Source organism: Chaetodon trifascialis, chromosome 8 (genome assembly GCF_039877785.1).
Source record: "Chaetodon trifascialis isolate fChaTrf1 chromosome 8, fChaTrf1.hap1, whole genome shotgun sequence".
Classification (NCBI taxonomy): Eukaryota; Metazoa; Chordata; class Actinopteri; order Chaetodontiformes; family Chaetodontidae; genus Chaetodon; species Chaetodon trifascialis.
This window is the reverse complement of record NC_092063.1, coordinates 22578741-22598602: the sequence shown is the minus strand read 5'-3', so window position 1 is coordinate 22598602 and position 19862 is coordinate 22578741. Positions and strand designations below refer to the sequence as shown.

The following is a 19862-nucleotide window of genomic DNA, read 5'->3' as shown; positions in this document are numbered from 1 at the left end:
GTGATTGGTTGTGATCGGCAGTACAATGATCAATGCTGGCTTGAAAGGAGGCAGCGCTGATGGTTTATGACGGCGGGAACAACTGCCAACAGTATGAAAATGAAATCAATAAGTCAACTGCGGAGCAGCGAGTGAGAAATGAAGGAAGCGGCTGGGAAAAAGAAGAGGAGGGCTTAGAAAGAGAGGAACAGATAAGAGAAGGCGGAATGAAAGAAAAGAGACAAAGAGAGTGGAGCAGACAGAGAGGAAGAGAAAAAACGAGTTGCAGACAGACGTAGAAGCTAGATGAAAGGTGTTGGTTTAAAGAAAGCAGCGGCAGAAAAACAAAATTGACAGATGAAGGAAGATTCATTAAAGATAGATAAAAAAGAAGCTACAGCAAAAACAAACTGACGAACAATCAGATAAACCCACTGACAAAAACTTTTCAACAGACCCTCAGCGCTGATGTAAGTAAGTGTAACGTAAGCAAGCGTAGAACAAACCTCCATCACCAGGAGCACACGGAAACAACGTGTCCTGCTAAAGACAGCGATTACTTAAGACGTAAAAGTATTCACATTGAAATATTTGACACATCTCATAGTATTTAAGCTTCAAGGTAAATTTGACTTCACACACACACACACACACACACACACACACACACACACACACACACACACACACACACACACACACACACACACAAACTTCACTTGCATTGTCTTTTTTGGTTAGATCCACTGAACCTTGTCGAACAACACCCCAATCAAAGGAAAACAAACGCTCACATTACTGTCACAAAGCCAATGAAACGCTGAGTACTTTGCTCTCCTCTGTCTCTGTTCTTCTGCTTTCTCTTGTGCTAAACGCCCGCCGGCTACCAGCAGCCTTCATTATGTTTTGAGACAACACTCAGCTTTTAAGAATCAAGCACGGTTGAAATAAAGCATCGCGGCTCTGACTCGATCGTACTACCACCCTGAACCCGCATGACTGCATCACCTGCGCACACCCTCCGCGGCAAGTGCCCCACACGAGCGACACAATCCACCTTAAACTCTTGTTGTTTGACGTCACCTGAACCACCTTTGCTGAAGGGTGTGCACTGCATCAAACGCGCTAATTATTTTGATTTTTGGGGAATCTTGGCTGGTCATCAGTGTGTAAAAGAGAGCTGGAAATGCTGATGCGAACACAAAGGGTCTAGAAATTCCCACGGAAAATCAAACTTTTGGACCTTCATCACTGCACTGCGCGTTCTACCGCTGTGTTCTGGCGACTCATAATCAACTTTTCTTCGACGCTGTGAGCTGGGGAGGAAAAAAGCTCAGGGATTCCTTAAAGCTGTTTTTTTTTATCTCCTTGTCTGGAGGCAGTCAAAGCTAATGAGGCACAAACATACCTTCCACTGAGAGCAGGAGGGAAACAAGAACCTGACAAAAATGTGCTCCAAATGATTGTCACCTTTTTAAAGCCATTCAACACCTGTGCGAAAGCGGTGGAAAAGTACTACTGAACAATTTGTTAAGATTTAAGACTGTTTTACTTAAGTTTTATTGCCTTTTTCCTTCAGTGGGCAGGAAATCACATTGGTTAAAGCACAGTCACAAATAGAGTGTCAAAGGATAAAAAGTGCTATCTGCTCCATGGTACATCAACTTTGTAGAAAAGTTCTGCACTTTGAAAGAGGATATAAAGACACTGCAAGACTTTAGCCCCAATTAAAGCAAGCTACACTTATTTAGAGGCTTGGTGTGAAACTCCAGCGCCTAAGTTTTTAATTTGAGACATTTTCTCTGAGAACAAATATAAAAAATGAGAGAAACTCTGTTCCTTAATTAGGCCTAGTTAAAAGAAAGCTACCAGACACTTTGTAATATTTATTCACGCATAGCAATGAGGTGAATGTGGAGTTCGGCTTCTTGTTCGCTTCATAAATTCTGTGTCAAAAATGGAGGAGTGCATAGTGAAGTGAGAGTGTGTGTGAAACTTTGTGTGCGTGGGAGGGTCAGTAGCAGGTCCAGGAAGCAGCAGAAGCCCCTCATTCTTCTTCATTAGTGTTGACTGCTGAGGGGCCTGCCATCTCTTTCTCGCTCTGCATCTTTTCATTCAGTGTTCATCTCTAACCCTTCCTCCATAACCACTTATCTCCTCATGGTATACACCCATCTCTCCGTTCTCCCCGCCCCCGCCTCCTCCACCCTTGCCTCTTTTTCTCCTCGCCGCCATCTGCCCGAGCCTTCCTCCTCCATCTTTCTCTCTCACCAGCGCTCCTAACCCGTCTCCCATCATCCGCCGTCTGCCTCTGTTCTTCGGCTGTACACCTCCTCCTCTTCGTCATTTTCTCCTCACTCGTGTCTTTCCCCATTTGCTCACTCTTTTTCTTCCCCTGGCTACTTTTACTTTCTCCAGATTCGTATTCTCTTTTAGTCCTCATTCCTTTCTGTGGTTTATTTTCTTGTAAAGTCTTTCTATGAGTCCTCATCACAGCTTCTCTTTTTCTAAACTCTTCCTCATTTTTCCTCTTTCATGCTGCCTTAAGTATATATTTGTTTCACTTGAAGCATTCTCCAGCTTCTACCTGTCACATTAAACCTCAGCTTTCACTATAGGCCCACTTGTTTCTTCTTCCACTGTGCTCTCTTGTCACTCTTCAGCACTCTCCTCCTCTTTTCTCTTGCTACTTTTCTTTTTCTGTGTCCAGTGTTTTGGGGGGCCTTTCCGTTTACTTCTAATTGGCCTTTCACCCCCCTATCAAACAGTCTGCAGATCACAGCGTGTGTTCTTCATTCTTCAACACAACTCTTTGTCCTCAGCCTTCTCTTTGTGTTTTTCCTCAGTTTGTTTGTCTGTATTGTTATCTGCCAGCAGAGTACCTGAGCTGCTGTGATCTTTGTACCGGCATGAGTCCTGTTCAATCAACAATAAAACTGAAGGTAAAAGAAAAAAGAAATCAATATTAGGTTTTATTCCGCTGTGAGTCACTGGCTTTGCGAAGTCAGTGCGCATTCAGATTGGCAACAGATACCGATTTATTATCAGCATATCAGTATTGTCAACAGGGCTTTTCTTTGAGAATGGACTTATCAAAACTTGATGAAACTATTTTCTCTGTCTCCTTATCTTCTGGTGTACCATCCACCGGGAGTCAGACTTGCACACTAAGCATGCCTCAGGAACAGCAAACAGACTCTGGCATTATGAAGCAGGGCCATTTTGAACCAGAACAGTGTTCCTAAAAATCCTATACCATCCCTCTGTGGGTCTATCGAAGGCTCCCCCATCCAACATGAATGAAGGGGCAGAATATTGCAAACACTGCTGTGTAAAGCAGTATTACATATATCTCACACACACACACACACACACACACAAAGTTACAGAATACAGAGGTAAATGTTTTAAAATCTGTAAAAACATTAAAATTAAATAAAAAAAATTGGGCCCTGCATCAGTCAATCAATCAAATGAACCCTGCTATTGGTTACATGAGCACTTAAAAAATTCAAGCTGGGTAAATTTTTAATGTGAGGGATTCATGTGCAAATTCTGTCACTCTAAGAAAAGCGTCGTCTCAGCACAGCACTTACTAACCTGTAAGTGGCCTATGATGGACAGCAGAGACATGTCGTCAGTCCAACCTCCTGCCCACGACTGTACCGACCTGTAGGCCTGGATGGCACAACTGTCAACGGCTGAATGGCACAACAAGCCAAATCATTAGCCAGGCACAAGAAAGGGAATTAAGAGCGCAAATGAATGTCCCTCGCACAGGAGACGGACAGTCAATCTTAATGCACTGGGTAATTTTGGTGAATGACAAATCTGACATCTCATCAGCAAGTCCTCCTACCCTTCAATCCCTCCCTTGGCTTCCCAGGACTGAGGAGTTCAACACCTGAACAGCTAACCAAGAACATCTGAACAACAGGATTACAAAATTTACATGTAGTTAGAATTGGTAGGACAGATCATTTCTGTGCAATTTATTGGTGCGCTATGTGGGAAGGACAGGGATATTCAGTCTTCTTTTGTCTTGATAATTGTCCAATCCAATTGCTGTAAAGCTATTCAGGCTATTGTGCCAACAGTCATGTTTTTCTCTCCTGTACTGTGAACGCTTAACCTTGCTGCCTATGGTTGGAGTGGCTTTCACTGTAATGCACAGCATGACCACCCACTGAGCACAATATTCACAATTCATATGTATGTTTAAAGACTTATTGGTCTCTGTAATGTAATATAGTTCCTGCAGTTACTGTATATGTGAATCAGAGAGTGCAAACAGGTGGCAACAACCTGTATGTGGCAGAAAAGAGATATTCTTCCAGCATGGCAGCAAGGAAACACAGTCCAGAGAAACACAAAGAACATTTTGTACTACAAAGAATCATTTGGCTAACTGAGACTGTGGAAGATTAGCTTTGATTGAACGTAATGCATCAATCAGAGCCGATCCTTCGTGAGTTCATTTCATATTGCGTTTCAAATCGAATCACGACGAAGATGATGATAGCATGAAATGGAAAACATGGGCATGGAGAGACGGTATCTATCAAGACAGAGGAGAACGTCCTGGTACACAGAAGTGTTTCCAAATCTCTTTCCAAATCACTGCGCTGCGTCTCAGCACTCTTTAAAGCTTTTTGCTTTCGGTTTTGCTGCACTCTCTGATTCCACCTCTGGTTCTGTTTGACTCTCTCTCTCCAGTCTGACAGGCAGCTTTTAACTTTAGGAGGGACTCCCTGGGTATTAGACCCAAAGCCTGCGATGTCTGTACGCCACAGGAGGGCCCCGGATACATACGTGTGAGTGTGTGTGCGCCTCAGTAGCTGGCCTTGCTGAAGGGGAAAATAACAGCATTTAAAGTTTCAGAGGTCTCAACTTGAAGCCGGCCACATCAGAACCTCGTTGTATCTCCCTGTGCATCAGTGACTGGACGTGCTGCTACAGCTGCCTTCATGCCATGCGTTTCCAAAGTCTCTTTTGCTGTTTCAATTCTATCTTTATCCTTCGCCTGCTTTTTCCTCTTTATTCAGGTATTTCCACCCTTCACGCTTTTCCAAATGTCTTTTGTGCCTCTTTCACAATGTCCCTCGTTTCTCAGTCTTCTCTTTCTCAGCTCCCTCCACTGTGCGCCGAGCCTCTGACATTGATCAGCATCAGAGCCAGGCTCTCTTTGAGACTGCCACTAAATGACTTCAGAATCCCACCGGGAATATAGATAGTGCATGCGTGTGTGTATGTGTGTTGTGTATGTATTTGCATCTGAGGGCACAGATAAATGACTCGAGAATCCCACCGAGTGTCTGGACAGCGTGCATGTGGCACATGTAGCAGTGCCCACGTCAGGCTCAGCCTCCCAGAGGATAATGACTCGAGGTTGTCTGCTCCGTCTCTGCTCTCTGCGGGCTCTGTGGGATCCTCCCCTTATTTGCCACCAGACGCACACACATGCACACACGCACACATAAGGACGGCAGCATAACCCAGCAGGAAGATGTCTGTGTTATGGAGGCCTGTCCGCTGACCCGCTGTGACACTGATCAAAACACATCACAGTTGCTTCTGTGAGTCTGAAAAACACAAAACAAAAACTGGAAGAAATTCAGTCCCAGTGAAGTCCTCTTTCACTCATTTAAAAGATCAGGAACGGAAAGACGTCGTCTGCTTGGCGTCTCCCCTCACATGCTTTCTTACATCATTTCATTCTTAGCTTTGATTAACTGAATAAGCTGTCGTCTCTCTTCTAGTCCACTCCAGAAAGTTTGAAAGGATTAAAACTTATAGAAGACAGCAATCATCAGCTGTGCTTAAAAATAAGATGAAAACGAACTTTCTCCAGGCTCACAGCACACTGACTCTCCTGAGGATGCAGTCATTTAACACGCATTACAAAGACGAGGCGGAAACAGTGTTGGGCTTATATTCAACACACACAGTAGAATTATCACTGTTGGAATGAAAAAAAATGAATAAAAAATATTTTGCTGCATTTCTTTGTTGTAAGGACAGGTTGTAAACCTTAAGTCGTGAGCTGGAGTCACGCTGAAGCACACGTTACATGATTTAGCTCACTGAACAGCCTAAACAATTTTCGAAATGAACAACTTTCAGCCTGTTCAAACGACAGATTATGAGGTGTCGTGAAAGTACTTCTGGCCATTCTTCAAAAGCCTGTCAATAATTGTGATACTGCAAATGAAAGATCTATCGCATTGGTCTGATGCTGTAAACTCAACAGAAGAAAAAGCCAGAGCCAACATTTTACCTAAATGTTAAGTTAATCTTCACACTAATGTCAAGATGTCTTCTTTTCCATGGAATCAATATCTGTTTAAACAGCAAATCAACACTGAGGAGAGTGACACTGATGTTATTAGACTTGACATTTTGGCTGTTATCTGTCAGTATTAAACTAGCTCTGCTGCTTGGTGTCTGAAATGTTGCGCTTGGTCACAGACAGTTTCCTAGAATAAAAACTGGCACTCTGAGTGTCTGCTCTGCGTGGGACCTTACACCGCTAGCAGCGAGTTAGTGATTTATTAAATCTTTAGCTGAGCACGTCACATGATTATCTTAAATTTGTCATCTCGATAACCCTGAATCACAACCTCTAGAGCAGAGTGGGACTTGCTGTAGTTTGACTTGTCAGTCTACAACATTAGCTACCTTAGCATTAGCTACCTTAGGAACCGAAATGGAAACTGAGCTATCCACACTAAGATATCTTTAGCATTGGCCCTGTTAGATATGATTTAATTGCAGGTTGTCAATGCTACCATAATTAGAAAACTATAATTGTTTCTAATTGTGTTCCGACACATTAATGTTTAAAAAGTATACATCATTGTGTCCAAACTGATTTTCCTGATGCCAACGTAGTCTGAAAATCTTCTGATTGTGGAAAGTCTGCAGGGGTGAGTGGGCCCAGGAAACATAGACATAACACTACAGTATTAATTAGCATTGATCACTCAAGACTAATTCTATGTGAAAAGGTTATTTTCTCTGGAAGCCTGGTGGTATGTTCAACACGATCAACTGCAATGGTTTTTTGTTTGTTTTTTTCCTACAGCGTGTTAGTACATTTAGTGCATTTGCAGCCTACGCAGTGTCTACTCCACAAGAAAAAAGTTAGCAGTGCTAACCAAACTAACAGTGACAGCTTTAAAAGACACAAAACGGAGGAAGAACTTTATAAACTTTCAAATTGACAGGGTGAAAGTCAGGGAGATGCCTCAGGGGCTAATCAAGAGGCAAGACCTTGATGTGTAAGTTAAAGCAGACTGCAATGTAGCAAGCTATTCATGCACCACACACATATACATACACACACACACACACACACACACGCACACGCACACGCACACACGCACACGCACACCCATATTGTGTATGATCTGCTGTGCTCTTTTAAAGACAGTCTTCAAAGAGCCTTCACTTCACTCCTTGTTATCTCACACCGGCTAATATGAGGAAGAAACTTTTTACATGCACACCAGCACACACACACACACATGCACAAACACACCATGCCACACTAATCCTCATGAGGAGATCTGGATCTCATAAGTGTGGAAATGCAAGAACACAGACATAGCTTTAGCTGTGTGTATATAAAAGAGTTTGTGTCTGCATGGGTTTCATGCAAGATAGATACAAAGCTGCAGATGCTATTGAAAGCACACACATGTTCAGGCAGGCACACGCACACACGCATGTACACGCACTGCATCAGTACAGGAGCAGAGGAATCAAGTTGCAGTGAGCTGATTATCACATGCTGTATTACTGTATGCCAGGGGAAGCCTCAGTGGCCCTGAGCAACACGGAGGAGATGTGAGCAGAGAGCAGTATGAGGCACGTTGTTCGGGTGCATGATGAGCAGCTACACCTTCAAATTCCTCTACTGTACAAACTTTGGAAGGGCAAGCTTCCAGTATTCTGTCCTCCAACTTCCCCTCCTCCTCCTCCTCCTCCTCCTCCTCATATTTTCTCTCTAACTTTCTATGAATTTGTAACTTAAAGCTGCTGCAGTGATGCAGACTTGAGGAGAGGAACGTGTCTTTGCTTTTGAATAATACAGCTGTGGATCCAGGTGAGGAATGTGGAAAGCCTGACACAAAATTACACAGGCTAAATTTCACCTAGTGCATGCCAGGGTTTCCGTTATCCAGTAATTATTATTTTTTTATCTGTTAAATGCGACATAATGTAAATCTCTCCGGTCATAAGTGAAAATAATTCCAGAGTTTCATGTGAAAATATTTTGACTCGACACGCTGTTTTCCCCCGCTGCTTCTCTGATGTCCGCCCTCTCTCTCGCTCCCCTTCCAATATTTTCACAATTAACTCGTGAATTAGAGGCTTATTTCAACCAAACCAGGGTTGATGACTGTTGGTGGAACAGTGAAAGACCAACAGAGAAGGATTTGGTTATTTTTTCTGTTGAGTTTGAATGAAGCGTGTTTTGATGATTAAATTACTGTTCATGTGAATGGAGTCTGGTCGACCCAGGTTCACCCCTCCTCTTTCAGTGGACATACACTGAGGGAGAGCAAATGTGTGACAAAAAAATGAATAAGAGCAAAAGACAAGCTCTCTTGATTGAGTGAATGCACAGTTTATAGCCTGACTTGACGGATCAAAGACAGCTCCAATGGAGTGTGAAACTACAGCAGCTAAATTAACTTCAGAAAAATACACAAAAACACAAACACCTTCATAAAATTACATGCAATTAGCTGGTTTGTTGAACTTTGAATCAGATGGTTAAAAAAAGAAAAGTTTTTATTTTGCTTTACCTTGACTTCACAAAAGTTTCATTTTATTACATTAAATTATACTTATTTTATTTTTATTTGGAAGGGATTAGAAAATAAAACATTTAAACATTTCATTTTAATTGATTTTACAAAGTTATTGGAGGATAAATTAAAAGTATAAAGCTTTATATTTCTTTTCACAACTTTTAAATCCCTCAGCTTTGGTACTATTGCTGGCAAAGAGGAAGAATCGCTATTCGTTTTCCACTGAGCCCAGCAACTACCAAAAACACAAGATTCAATGATTCAGTGTTTCCTGCACATTTCATCAAGAAACGATCAACATCAAGTGAAACTGTCTTAACTTTATATGGAGTAATAACATAGTTTGAGAGACAGCTTGAATTCATTCATTCAATCTATAATGGAGACACGACTTGACCGGAGTCGATCGCGAGTCAGCCTTCATTTTCCCGGGAGATCGCAGTCGGTGTCAAAGCGAGAAAGCAAGGCTTATAGTGAATCAATCTATACGTCAATGATGTCATTATTCTATAGCCATTACGACATTTACTTCATAATGATATATGAAAGAAAAAAACTTGTCTTTTGCCAGTTTAAATATATTACTTTTAATTACATTTAGCTATATTTTCTGACAAGCTTTTACTGCCTTTTGTCAGTTCCGGGGCTCCATATTTGCCAGCATTAGTTTAGATTTATCAGTCTTAGCTAATTCACACAGGTAAATGCAAACAGCACAGCATAGAGTAATAGATAATTAGTTTTCAGTGTCACTTCACTTACAAGGTGACACACTTCACAGCAAAAATAACACCAGTGTCTGGTCAGTGTCTAAATCAAAAAATATGCTTTATATCAGCATCATACACAGTGCGTCCTCCTCTCTCTCCTCTCTGTGATGAGGGACTTGGTTAAAGGATTTCAAACTTAAAAAAATGCTGAAGTCTAATGCACATAAACAGGAAAAGAAGATTGTATAATCCTATTTACAGCCGACAGTACAAGAATTCTGCTCACACTATCCTAGACTTCTCATGATGAGACTGCAAACATTATTGCTGCCTCTCACTGGACGGCCCAGTCGTGTTCACTTCACTTTTATTCAATTCAAAAGTTCATAAAACCCACATATACCAGTGGAAATGTGTATGTGCTTCTGTGCACGCTCATAGTCAGAAAATGTCTCACTGCTTGTTTTCATGACAACCTGCGTTATTTTCTTTCCTGCTTACTTTAAATGATTTTGCGCTAGTAAACTACCTAAAATTAGAGCCAAAAACGGTGAAGGCTGCACTGACAAGCTGAACTGCCACTGAAGAATTATTTCATAGTGTTTGCCTTTGAAAATGTGTCATTTTCAGTATTGGTAGGAAAACAAGTTTGGTAGCGCTGGAGAAGTTGGATTTCATACTTTTACATCAGACGTTCACTCGGAAAGCTGCCTCTAATGACAAGACTTTCCTCTGTGTAAAAACCTAAAGTGACAGCACTCAAAATCCTATCAATCACATTTTTCTGGTCCTTAACTACCAGAGAATAATCTGGAGGACATGAAAAAAAACAAAAGGAAAAAAAAAAACGAATTTCTTTCTTTTACATCAGACAGAGTGCCGCTCTGAAAATAACAACACATCTCTCCATGGAAAACTTCAAAAGCCACCACTCAGACTGGAGTGTTGTGTCACTAACTCCACCACATCCTTGCTTCTTTGAGGGCCATGTGAAGCACAATATGACATTAATGTCACTATTAACATATTTTGTTGTTTTTGGCAGAAAATCTGTATTTACATGGCTTTAGAAAGGGGTCTTTAATATAATGTGTGTGTGTGTGTGTGTGTGTGTGTGTGTATATATATATGATCTACTTCATGGCTGTGTGGACACAATAGTTACAATTTGTGATAATGCTTTTGTTCCAGATATATCAACTCTTCAGCTCTTCCCCGATATTCAAAAACCCATCTTTTCCAGATTTGAAAAAAGGCCTCACCTTCTTTGCAGCATTGATACACTGCATGTATTCTTTGGCCAGGTCTGAACATCTTAGGGTCTGGTCCCTGTTTTCCCTGTAACAGGATAAAATCTGAGCCTGCAGTCCAGAACACACTGGGTCTGTATTGCGGGACCTGCAAAAGACAGAGAGATGGAATTCTGAATATGAAATTATGACAATGTACATTTTTACCTGTAGAAAAATAATGCAGCCAGTGAGTCGGTATCTAGATCCATATATTCATACATATATATTAATGCATAATCAATCAATATTTATGCTTGGCCTAAAAATTTGCATAAACTTAAACTTTGCTCACAGTGGAAAGTCAGATGTCTATTTAAAGTAGTTTAATCTGTTTTTATATAAACACAGAGCAACATACTTGTGAGAAGCTGCAAGAAAGTCGCAAGAAGTGAACCAACAGAGAATTATCTGCAACTCCGCAGTTCCTCCTCAGCTTTCAGGTCATTCTTTTCTTCAATTTTACTCTTTTGGTTGACTTTTTGGTTAACTGCCCTCATAGAGTCTTTCACAGCTTTAAAAACCAACTGCGTGCTACCTGCTCAGCACCAAACAGACAAGGTTAGCGACAAGCTGAACAGAGTGGAGCTAAACAGCCAGATATTGCCCTTTAGAGATAGTGGAGACCAGAGACTGAGCTGAAATGTGGATGAATACTAGACTTAGATTCAGACGCCACACAATCCACAGCATATTGGAGCTTCACTTTGCTGCTAGCGTATATATGGTATATATCACCCAGTCCTAATAAAATAGGAGTGTCTTTTCTCTTGTTTCTCTTGCAGGAAATTTGACAACAGCCACTGAAATATGTATGTAAAAGGTTTGTCTTGCTGGTACAGTTCACTTCATGCATGCCTTAGCCACAACAGAACAAAAGAATAACATAAGAAGAAAGAAAAGATTCATGAGAAGAAGTGGTCTGATGAAACGAGGCAAGACAAAAATGAAAAACAATTAACAACCTCACCCTCTGCAACCTGTTCAACAACCTATGGTGAGTACAGTACGTGCCTCATTGCAAATCATGCAATTAATGCTAAATCACATTTAATTGAGTGGGTTGGATCATTTTGATCAAATACAGCAGAAAAGTGTGCTTTGAGAGATTGAATCAGCCGTGCTTAATTTGATATGTGGGCTGTATTATAATTGGTCTTTGCCTGTCTATCTGTGCGATTGTTAACTATGACAGGCTTGCTGCCTGGGCGCCTCACTGTAATGGATTCTGACTGATTGAAGCAGAGACAAGCAAGTTATGTACACCCACGCAGGTATAGAAAGGCACATGCACAAATGTACACACCCACACACACTTTGTAGTACACCGTAAACATGAAAGCATGACGAACATGTGCGCGTGCACACACACACTTCCTCCCAATGCGTCGATCTCCTCTACGCTGTGCCCCTGCATACACACTTTCTCTGTGAGGAGCATTTAACACCAGAATTAATTGAAAGGCAAATTAAAGGCTCTTTTTGGCTTTGATTCACGCAGGAGAGCTGACCCCAGCGTTTCAATTACAGCGTATCCATATCCACACAGGCACACAGACACTTTATCAACAGTATCATGGACGCCATGACTGAGTCTATCTGAGCATGGGTGATAGAGGTTAAAGAGGAAAATGAACAGAGATGGAGAGAAAAACATATAAAGGACGGAAGTGAGATAAAAAGATGAAAGGGAAGGAATGAAGCATGCATTGGTGTCCTCTCACAAGGCCATTTTAAAAAGATGGCAGCCTATCAGATTCCCCCACAACACCTCCAATGCTTTATCTTGTCTGTTTAATCTGTCTTCATCCACTTTTTTGTCTCTCTCTCTCTCTCCTTTCTAACGTCTCCCTCCCTCACCCCCTCCTTTTCTCTCATCACATTAACAACATAGCGAGGATGACACCAAGGCGCGCCATCTTTATCTCTTTCTCCGTTTGAGGCTGCTGAAGATAAGGAACTCTCCTTTAATTTGAAATAAATGGCCTTCATCAGGGAAGCCAAAGCCTCCTGATAGCGCTGCGTGGTTTATTAAAGGCGCTTGAAGCAGAAAATTGGTTCAGCTGCAGCAAAAGCTAAAGCTCTGTCCACATGCTACACCAAATTGAAGGTGAGGTATTAAATCAACAATATTAACTGAGCCGCTTACAAAAATAAATAAATGAAAAAAGAGAGGGAGGGGGAGGCCTTGGTTTTTTAGCTGCTACGAGGTAAAGCAGCGTCCCTGACAGCCCATCGAGCCATGTATGGGGTTGTTGTTGTTATTGTTCGTGTGTGTGTGAGTGTGCGTGCTGCGAAGCCATTTTAATATGTGTGGGTGCAGTCATTTTTGGGGGAGCTTCTACGCATCTGTGAGCGGTAAATATGAGAAAACATAAACAGTTAGATTAGTTGCTTAATTAATGGTGCTGCCCATTATTTTTAATCTCCAGCAGCGAAGGCGGAGGCGGACGGAACACAGAGGCCTCAGACTTCTGGACCACGCAAACCAGCTTACCGAGACAAAGAGAGGGAGAGAAATGAAAGGGGAGAAATTGGAAAATGGAAAAGACACAAAACACACCACCAACTACAAAAGCCTCTGGCAAAGCTACGAGACTGATAAGGAAGATGCTTTTATCGCCTCTAAACCATGCTTCTCTCAGAGTTAAAGTGATGTTTTTGTGTCCTCTTTAATGGTCTTGGCTGTGCATATGAAGCATTGTTTGTCCTACATGCCATTTTATTTTTATCCTGTCAACTACAAAGTATTGGTATCTCTACTGTGTTTCAGGCAACTAATTAGAAAATCTTGTTAACATCTCACAAGAAGGAGTGCCCAAGGAGGAGAAATGAGAATCCAATATTGTGACTGACTTGAGGGCTACAACACAGTTTCCCTGCAAGTCGGCAACATCTTGCTTGTGTGCAGACACACTGGGCATGTTGGTATTATAGGTTTTGACATGTTATGAATACAATGTCATTTTTTATAATGCATGGCTGGCTGTGTATTCCAATGTCAACTTGAAACAACGTTTCAATGTCAGACTGTTTGAACATCGGGGGTGCTAAAAAATTGTTGTTGCACAAAACTCCCTATTCGCAATTCAAATAGCTCCCCAAGTGGCAGCCAAATAGCTGACTCCCAGCATCATTCTAGCAGCCAACTATAAAGTGGTAAAGTCACATTTTGAGGGGAGAGGAGGTGATTCAAACAAAGAAACAAGGTTATTGACTCAGCTTTTACCTTTTGTTGTTTTTTGTTCTCACAATTGGATTAACAACTGTTCCTTAATGTAAACCAGTTCAATTAACCAATATTGAGTAATAGGCTATGCATTCTACCAAACACACATGTTTATTCTCCTAACTTGCAGTCTCAGATTGTAAGTAACACTACAACGTTATCATGATAAATTTACAACATTTGTAACACTGCGACCCAAGATCCAAAACCAAAATCTTTACTATCAGACTGAGCTCTTGGAATGTCTTATTGTGCAATTTGTTGGTAACCAAAGTCATATCTGGGTCAGACCTAGCAATTTATGCAAAATTTTAAACTCTGATTGAACCACATTTGTCTGCCAAGATGAACCCCAGGTGGTTCTGTTGAGTGCAGCTAGTTTCAGCATTCACACTGAATATCAAGTTTATGGGTGCATCACAAATCTGAGAGCAATAAAAAAAAAAGTGAAAAGTCCTGCAAGAAATGTCTTAATATCCAGGTACTCCATCTTTCTCAGGCCAGGCACCATGCTCAAATCACCAACCATCAAATGTAGGAACTTTGTCTACCGTCTGTTCCTGGACTCTAATCGTTCTCGCCTACACTGTCAGGATTAACATCATGTTTGATATTCTGTTTAACACTCCTCTACCTCTCCCCCTGCAACTCTTATGGATTCTTGGCTGAACCCTCCTGTCAAAGAGGCTGCTCTTGTTGTTGCTGCTACACTTCTAGCTACCTGGTACATGTAATCTACGGCATACGAGTGCCAAGTCACAGGTGACTTTGACAATAGAAATACTTGTGTTTATATTTATATGTCCAGGTGAAAAGATCTAACAGACAACTGTATTTGATGACCCCAAGATCAAAGGAGGCAGTTAACTTGTTCAACATTTAAGGAAAAAGGCTTATTTGCATTCTTGCTGACAGTAAGATGAGACGATCGATATCACTCTAATGTCTTTTTTTCTAACTTTCTTTCTTTTCTAACTAACTTTCTAACTCTAACTTAGCAGAAGACTGCAAGTGGGGGGAAACAGCTAGCCTGGTTCTATTCAAAGCTTGCAAGAATCTGCCTACTAGCATCTCTAAATCTCTCTAATTGTCATGCTGTATCCTAGCTACCTGTTTACTCCTGTTTCCAGTCTTTACACCAAGCTAAGCTAATCACCGAATAAGTATAATTGCCTGGCTATAGCTTCATGTTTAGTGTACCGACATGAGAGCAGTATCAGTCTTTTCATCTAACTCTCTACAAGAATGTGAATGTATTTCACCAAATTTCAAACAACTCCTTTAAAGTCTTCCCATTAGCTTGAATCCCACTCATAGAATTGTACATTTCCAGAATTGTTCTGCAGTATTTCAATAATTTGCTTGAAATTATATCGGACCTTTGATGTTTAATCCCGAGAGTAGAGAAAAACAAGAACGACTCTCACTCTTCCTGAAGAACTTTGACGCTCAGTAGAAAGAAATAAACAGTGTGAGGTAAACAGGTCCATCGTTATCTACTGAGGCAGGAGATGGCATCTGATGTGTCAGAGGGTCAGAATTCCTGAACAGACTGCTTTACCATTACCAGCTTGATTAATACTGGTGCAGTGGTGAAGTGAAGAGAAAAAAAGAGATGATAACAAGGGAAAAAGAGGGCAAGAGAGGTGAAGAGGAAAACAGCTAGAGAGACAGAGTTGCCTCTTATCTCTTGCTTGTAGCTTGTATGCACCTGCACCCTGACAGCTTTTCAATTGACTGAGGGCACACACCCTCTTCTCCCCTATCTTGTATCTCCACACTTCTTCACTTGTCCTCTCCCATCTTGCCATTCCTATCACAACAGCAACCAGGGAGAGAGGGTCCTCTCCATACTGGTATTCAGACTTCACTTAGTCTCTCATAAAACACTTAAGTGGAGGAAGAGAACTTCATGTCTCTCAACGCTTCTCACATTTGCCACTCCTCTGTCAATGCTGTATTGGTGAATATATATTCTTTTAGGTTTCTGCAGTGGTTCCAATGAATATGTATGGATTCCGCAAGTCGAAACACTTCCATGACCTTAAAAAGTTTTTTTGTTCGTTTATGTTGTTTTGCTGCTTAGAAATGTTGTTAAGTGGTAAACAGCCTGATTTCCACCCCAGTGTAACACTAAAATACTGCAAGTATGATACTCCCTGGCATTCCCGTACATGAAATATTCATATACTGCAAATCAGATCTTAAATACTTCACATTACCACATTTCATTTGATGTCCATGATTTTACGTCCACCTATCTTCTAGTTTTCAATATTACATAGATGCATTAGAAATACACTCATTTTTCTTCATTTCGTGCATGCTTTTCATTCTCAAACTGTATTTCCACCTTTTACTCAACAAACCACGTATGCATGATACTGTAAATTGCTCCTGTTCTTTACTCCATAAAGGGAATCCATCTCTACATCCATGTCTGCATGCCACCATTGATACCTCTTTTTGGTCTTTAACCTTTCCAGAGTTTGAGCATGAAAACATGCCATCATTCCTTCACACTTATAGACTTTAGAAGCTGTGTCATCATTCAATTCATCGATTAGCCAAACTACAAAATGAAACTCTTAATGAAACTTGTAATATTATTTTGAAGCAAGGGTGTACAGTTTTCATTGTATTATTTACATCCCCCTTGGATGGGACTGTGACCCTCTTAAAAAAAACACTGCCTATACTTTGGCTTGTTGAGCTATGGCGTCATTAAACTTTATGTCCCAGAATTTGAAAAATTATGACTCCCATGACCCCCCTTTGGTAAATGGATTGCATTTATGTTTGTCTAGTCTTCCAGTCTGACCAAATAAAGTACTTTTCAACACAAGTCAGCATTCACCTGTGAATACACCCATTTCTACATGGGTGGCAGAAGGTCCAATACAAGGTGCCACCTGCTCATCAGGAGCGATAACCATTCAAACTCCCATTCAGCACATTCAGGAGCAGTTTGAGATTCAGCTGACTGCAAGGGCCAGGGATCGAATTTCATTTGCGCTATTGCAACAAGACTCCATGCAGTGAAGTGAGAGATGTTCATTCATGTTCTTACATAATCTACAGAGGGAGCTGCATAAAGGTTAAAGGGACAGGCTTGTGCACTACTCGTGCCCAATGTAAGTAGAAACAAATGAGTTTTGTAAACATAGTTTAGTGACAAATTGACTGAGTGACTGCAATGGACTGTATATCTAGTTTGAAATTTATCTGACTGCAAATTACCCAGTGGTAATGACAATACATGCTTTTATGTTGTATTCGATAGTGCTAATTCTTACAGTGTTTGTATCCTGTTGCCCCAATGTAGCAATACTCATTTTGGTAAATTAACTTCCTCCAATATCTATTTCATGAGAGAGGCTAGAACAAATTTGCCATATCAGATTCAGGAAATGTTTCAAAGACTCAAAACATGGCACTGGACAAGTTCTGCGGGCCCATTTGGAGGTGCTGTGGAACTTCACCACTTGAGTCCACTTGATAACCTCACTGAAATAGCTGTTTTAACATTTTTTTTCCTTAACATCCAAGACAGGTTGCTATAAAACTGCTCTCCTCAAACAGCCATTTGAACATTCAGTGCCATGAATTGAACCCATTTGAAATTTCTGGGGTGAATGGAACTCACAACATGATTCTGGTTGGCTTTTCTCTTACAGCACAATAATAATTGCCACATAGTCTGCTCTTTTACTTGGACTCTGGCCTTGTCAATGTTTCCAGCCTTATTGTAAGAGTGATCTCCGTAGGCTGGTATCCTCTGACACAGGATGGGAAGATCTGACAGGTTGGCTATTAAGGCCAGTTCGACCACTACTGTAACAGACAGTGGGCCTTGTTAAAACGCCTCGGATACTGACCTGAGCAGTTTGACGTGGGTATCTAGTCTTGTCTGTCTCTGTCTCGCTCTCATTCTATTACTTTCATCTCTCAAAGACGAGGCTGTCTACCTCACTCTCTCACACAAAAAACATATCTAGACTAAAAAGACAACTGTTTCCATCCTCTTTCATTGTATATATTGTTTATTGCCTCATCATTCTTTGTATATATTTGTTTATTTTGTATTTTTGCCGTTTTGCCCTTGTTGAGCTGTATGTCTTATTTCCAGTGGAAGTACATTGATGTCAGTGTGTAAACAGGAGTCAAATTCTTTGTATGTGGACCCATACTTGCCTCTTGAGTTTGCATATGCATTGTGCTTCTGTTAAGTAGTCACGACTCAAGCTTGGCAATCTCTGCTTCAATGCAGGCCAGTTTCACAACGGCCTGCTCCCACAGCCATCCTCCTTGTGGAACACATGTGGTTCTCCAACAGTCATTAAGCCGAGTAGCTGTAATGAGCGTTTGCAGAAATCCTGCTTTAGTTTGTTCCAGAGCTAATGACTGACTCTCGCTTCCTGACCCACGATGCTTGAGAGAGGACTACCAGACTGTGCAATGGTATTGATCGAGGTGGGACAACTGGAGTGGGCATGTAGATAGGAGGGTGCTGGAATGGGGTGCAGGATCAGCCAGAAGTTTTTGTTTGATTTGCTTATTGTTTTCTTGCTTTGGTGGACCAAGTACGCAACTCCATTATGTGTCAAAATATCACTCCAATACGAGTGAAAGCTGTGTCAGGAGTAGTTCACCATGATCGTTTTATCTCCAGTGATCCACACAGTGGATGGCCTATCATACCTAATAAAATAAAATTGGTCCACCGAATTAAAAGCCATGCTTCAAAGTAATGGGTAATGGGTATGTAGGTAATGGGTACCTACATAAAAATGCAGTGGGATCAAAAGTGCAATATTGTGTTTACAATATATGTGGATCAAAAGGGGATGTGTTCCTTGTTCGTTTTTTTTGGATTCAATTGGATTTATGAAGACTGATATCACAAATCACAATGAAGGTACGTTTTCAATCTGTACAGCTTACGAGAGAATTCACTGATCTTTGTGCATTTTAATTGATAGTTTCATTACTTTTAGTCTTTTTTAACATTGATTATTTTCCTTTCCTCTTCTGTCTTTTGGTGCATCTTCAACTGATGTGCCATTGTAATCATTGTGAGTTTGTGTCATTTGTTTGTCATGTGTCTGAGATGTATTTGTAATGGCACCTGTAATAATGTTGGCAGTGTGATCCACTACAAAACAAAGAAAGAAGTTTTGGAGCAGGGAACTTTTACAGTGTGGGGGAAAAATAAATCTGTGATCACAATTTTGAAGGTTTGGACAAAGAAAACAGAGAGAGAGAGAGAGAGAGAGAGAGAGAGAGAGAGAGAGAGAGAGAGAGAGAGAGAGAGAGAGAGAGAGAGAGAGTTATTGAGGCTTGTTTTATCATGCTCCATTGAGTTTGGCATTTCACAGTGCTACAGGTTTCAGTCTTTCTTGCTCTTTCCATCTTTCTTTTGCACACACACACACACACACACACACACACACACACACACACACACACACACACACACACACACACACACACACACACACACACACACACACACAGGGCAGTGACACATTGGCCATACGCACAACCTCAGAGTGCAGGCAACTAAAGCTCCCTTTTTGCTTCAAGGATTAAACTGTGGATTACACACATCACACACGTACACACATATAGGCATGTACACATGCATACTTAAACAGACCACAGAAAGAAACAGACAGTGGAGCCAGGGGGGGGTTGGAGTCACCCACATCATATTTTACAGTGGCTTTGTTCTACTGCTCTGCACCGAGAGAAACTTCACTCTAACAGCTGATAAAACCAGAGTCTGTCAGAAGTTTCCTATAGATGACTCAACAGTTCTGGCATCTGAAAATGT

General features: G+C 41.2%; 1 protein-coding gene across 2 annotated transcripts in view; it reads right to left on the bottom strand.

Moving 5' to 3' along the window:
- chchd6a (coiled-coil-helix-coiled-coil-helix domain containing 6a) overlaps positions 1 to 19862 on the bottom strand; it is a 77921-nt gene that overhangs the window by 11293 nt on the left and 46766 nt on the right. For both annotated transcript variants that reach the window (XM_070968279.1, XM_070968280.1), the window contains one exon: positions 10771 to 10906. In XM_070968279.1, the coding sequence (XP_070824380.1) occupies positions 10771 to 10906 (136 nt within the window). The remainder of the gene's footprint in view (positions 1 to 10770; positions 10907 to 19862) is intronic.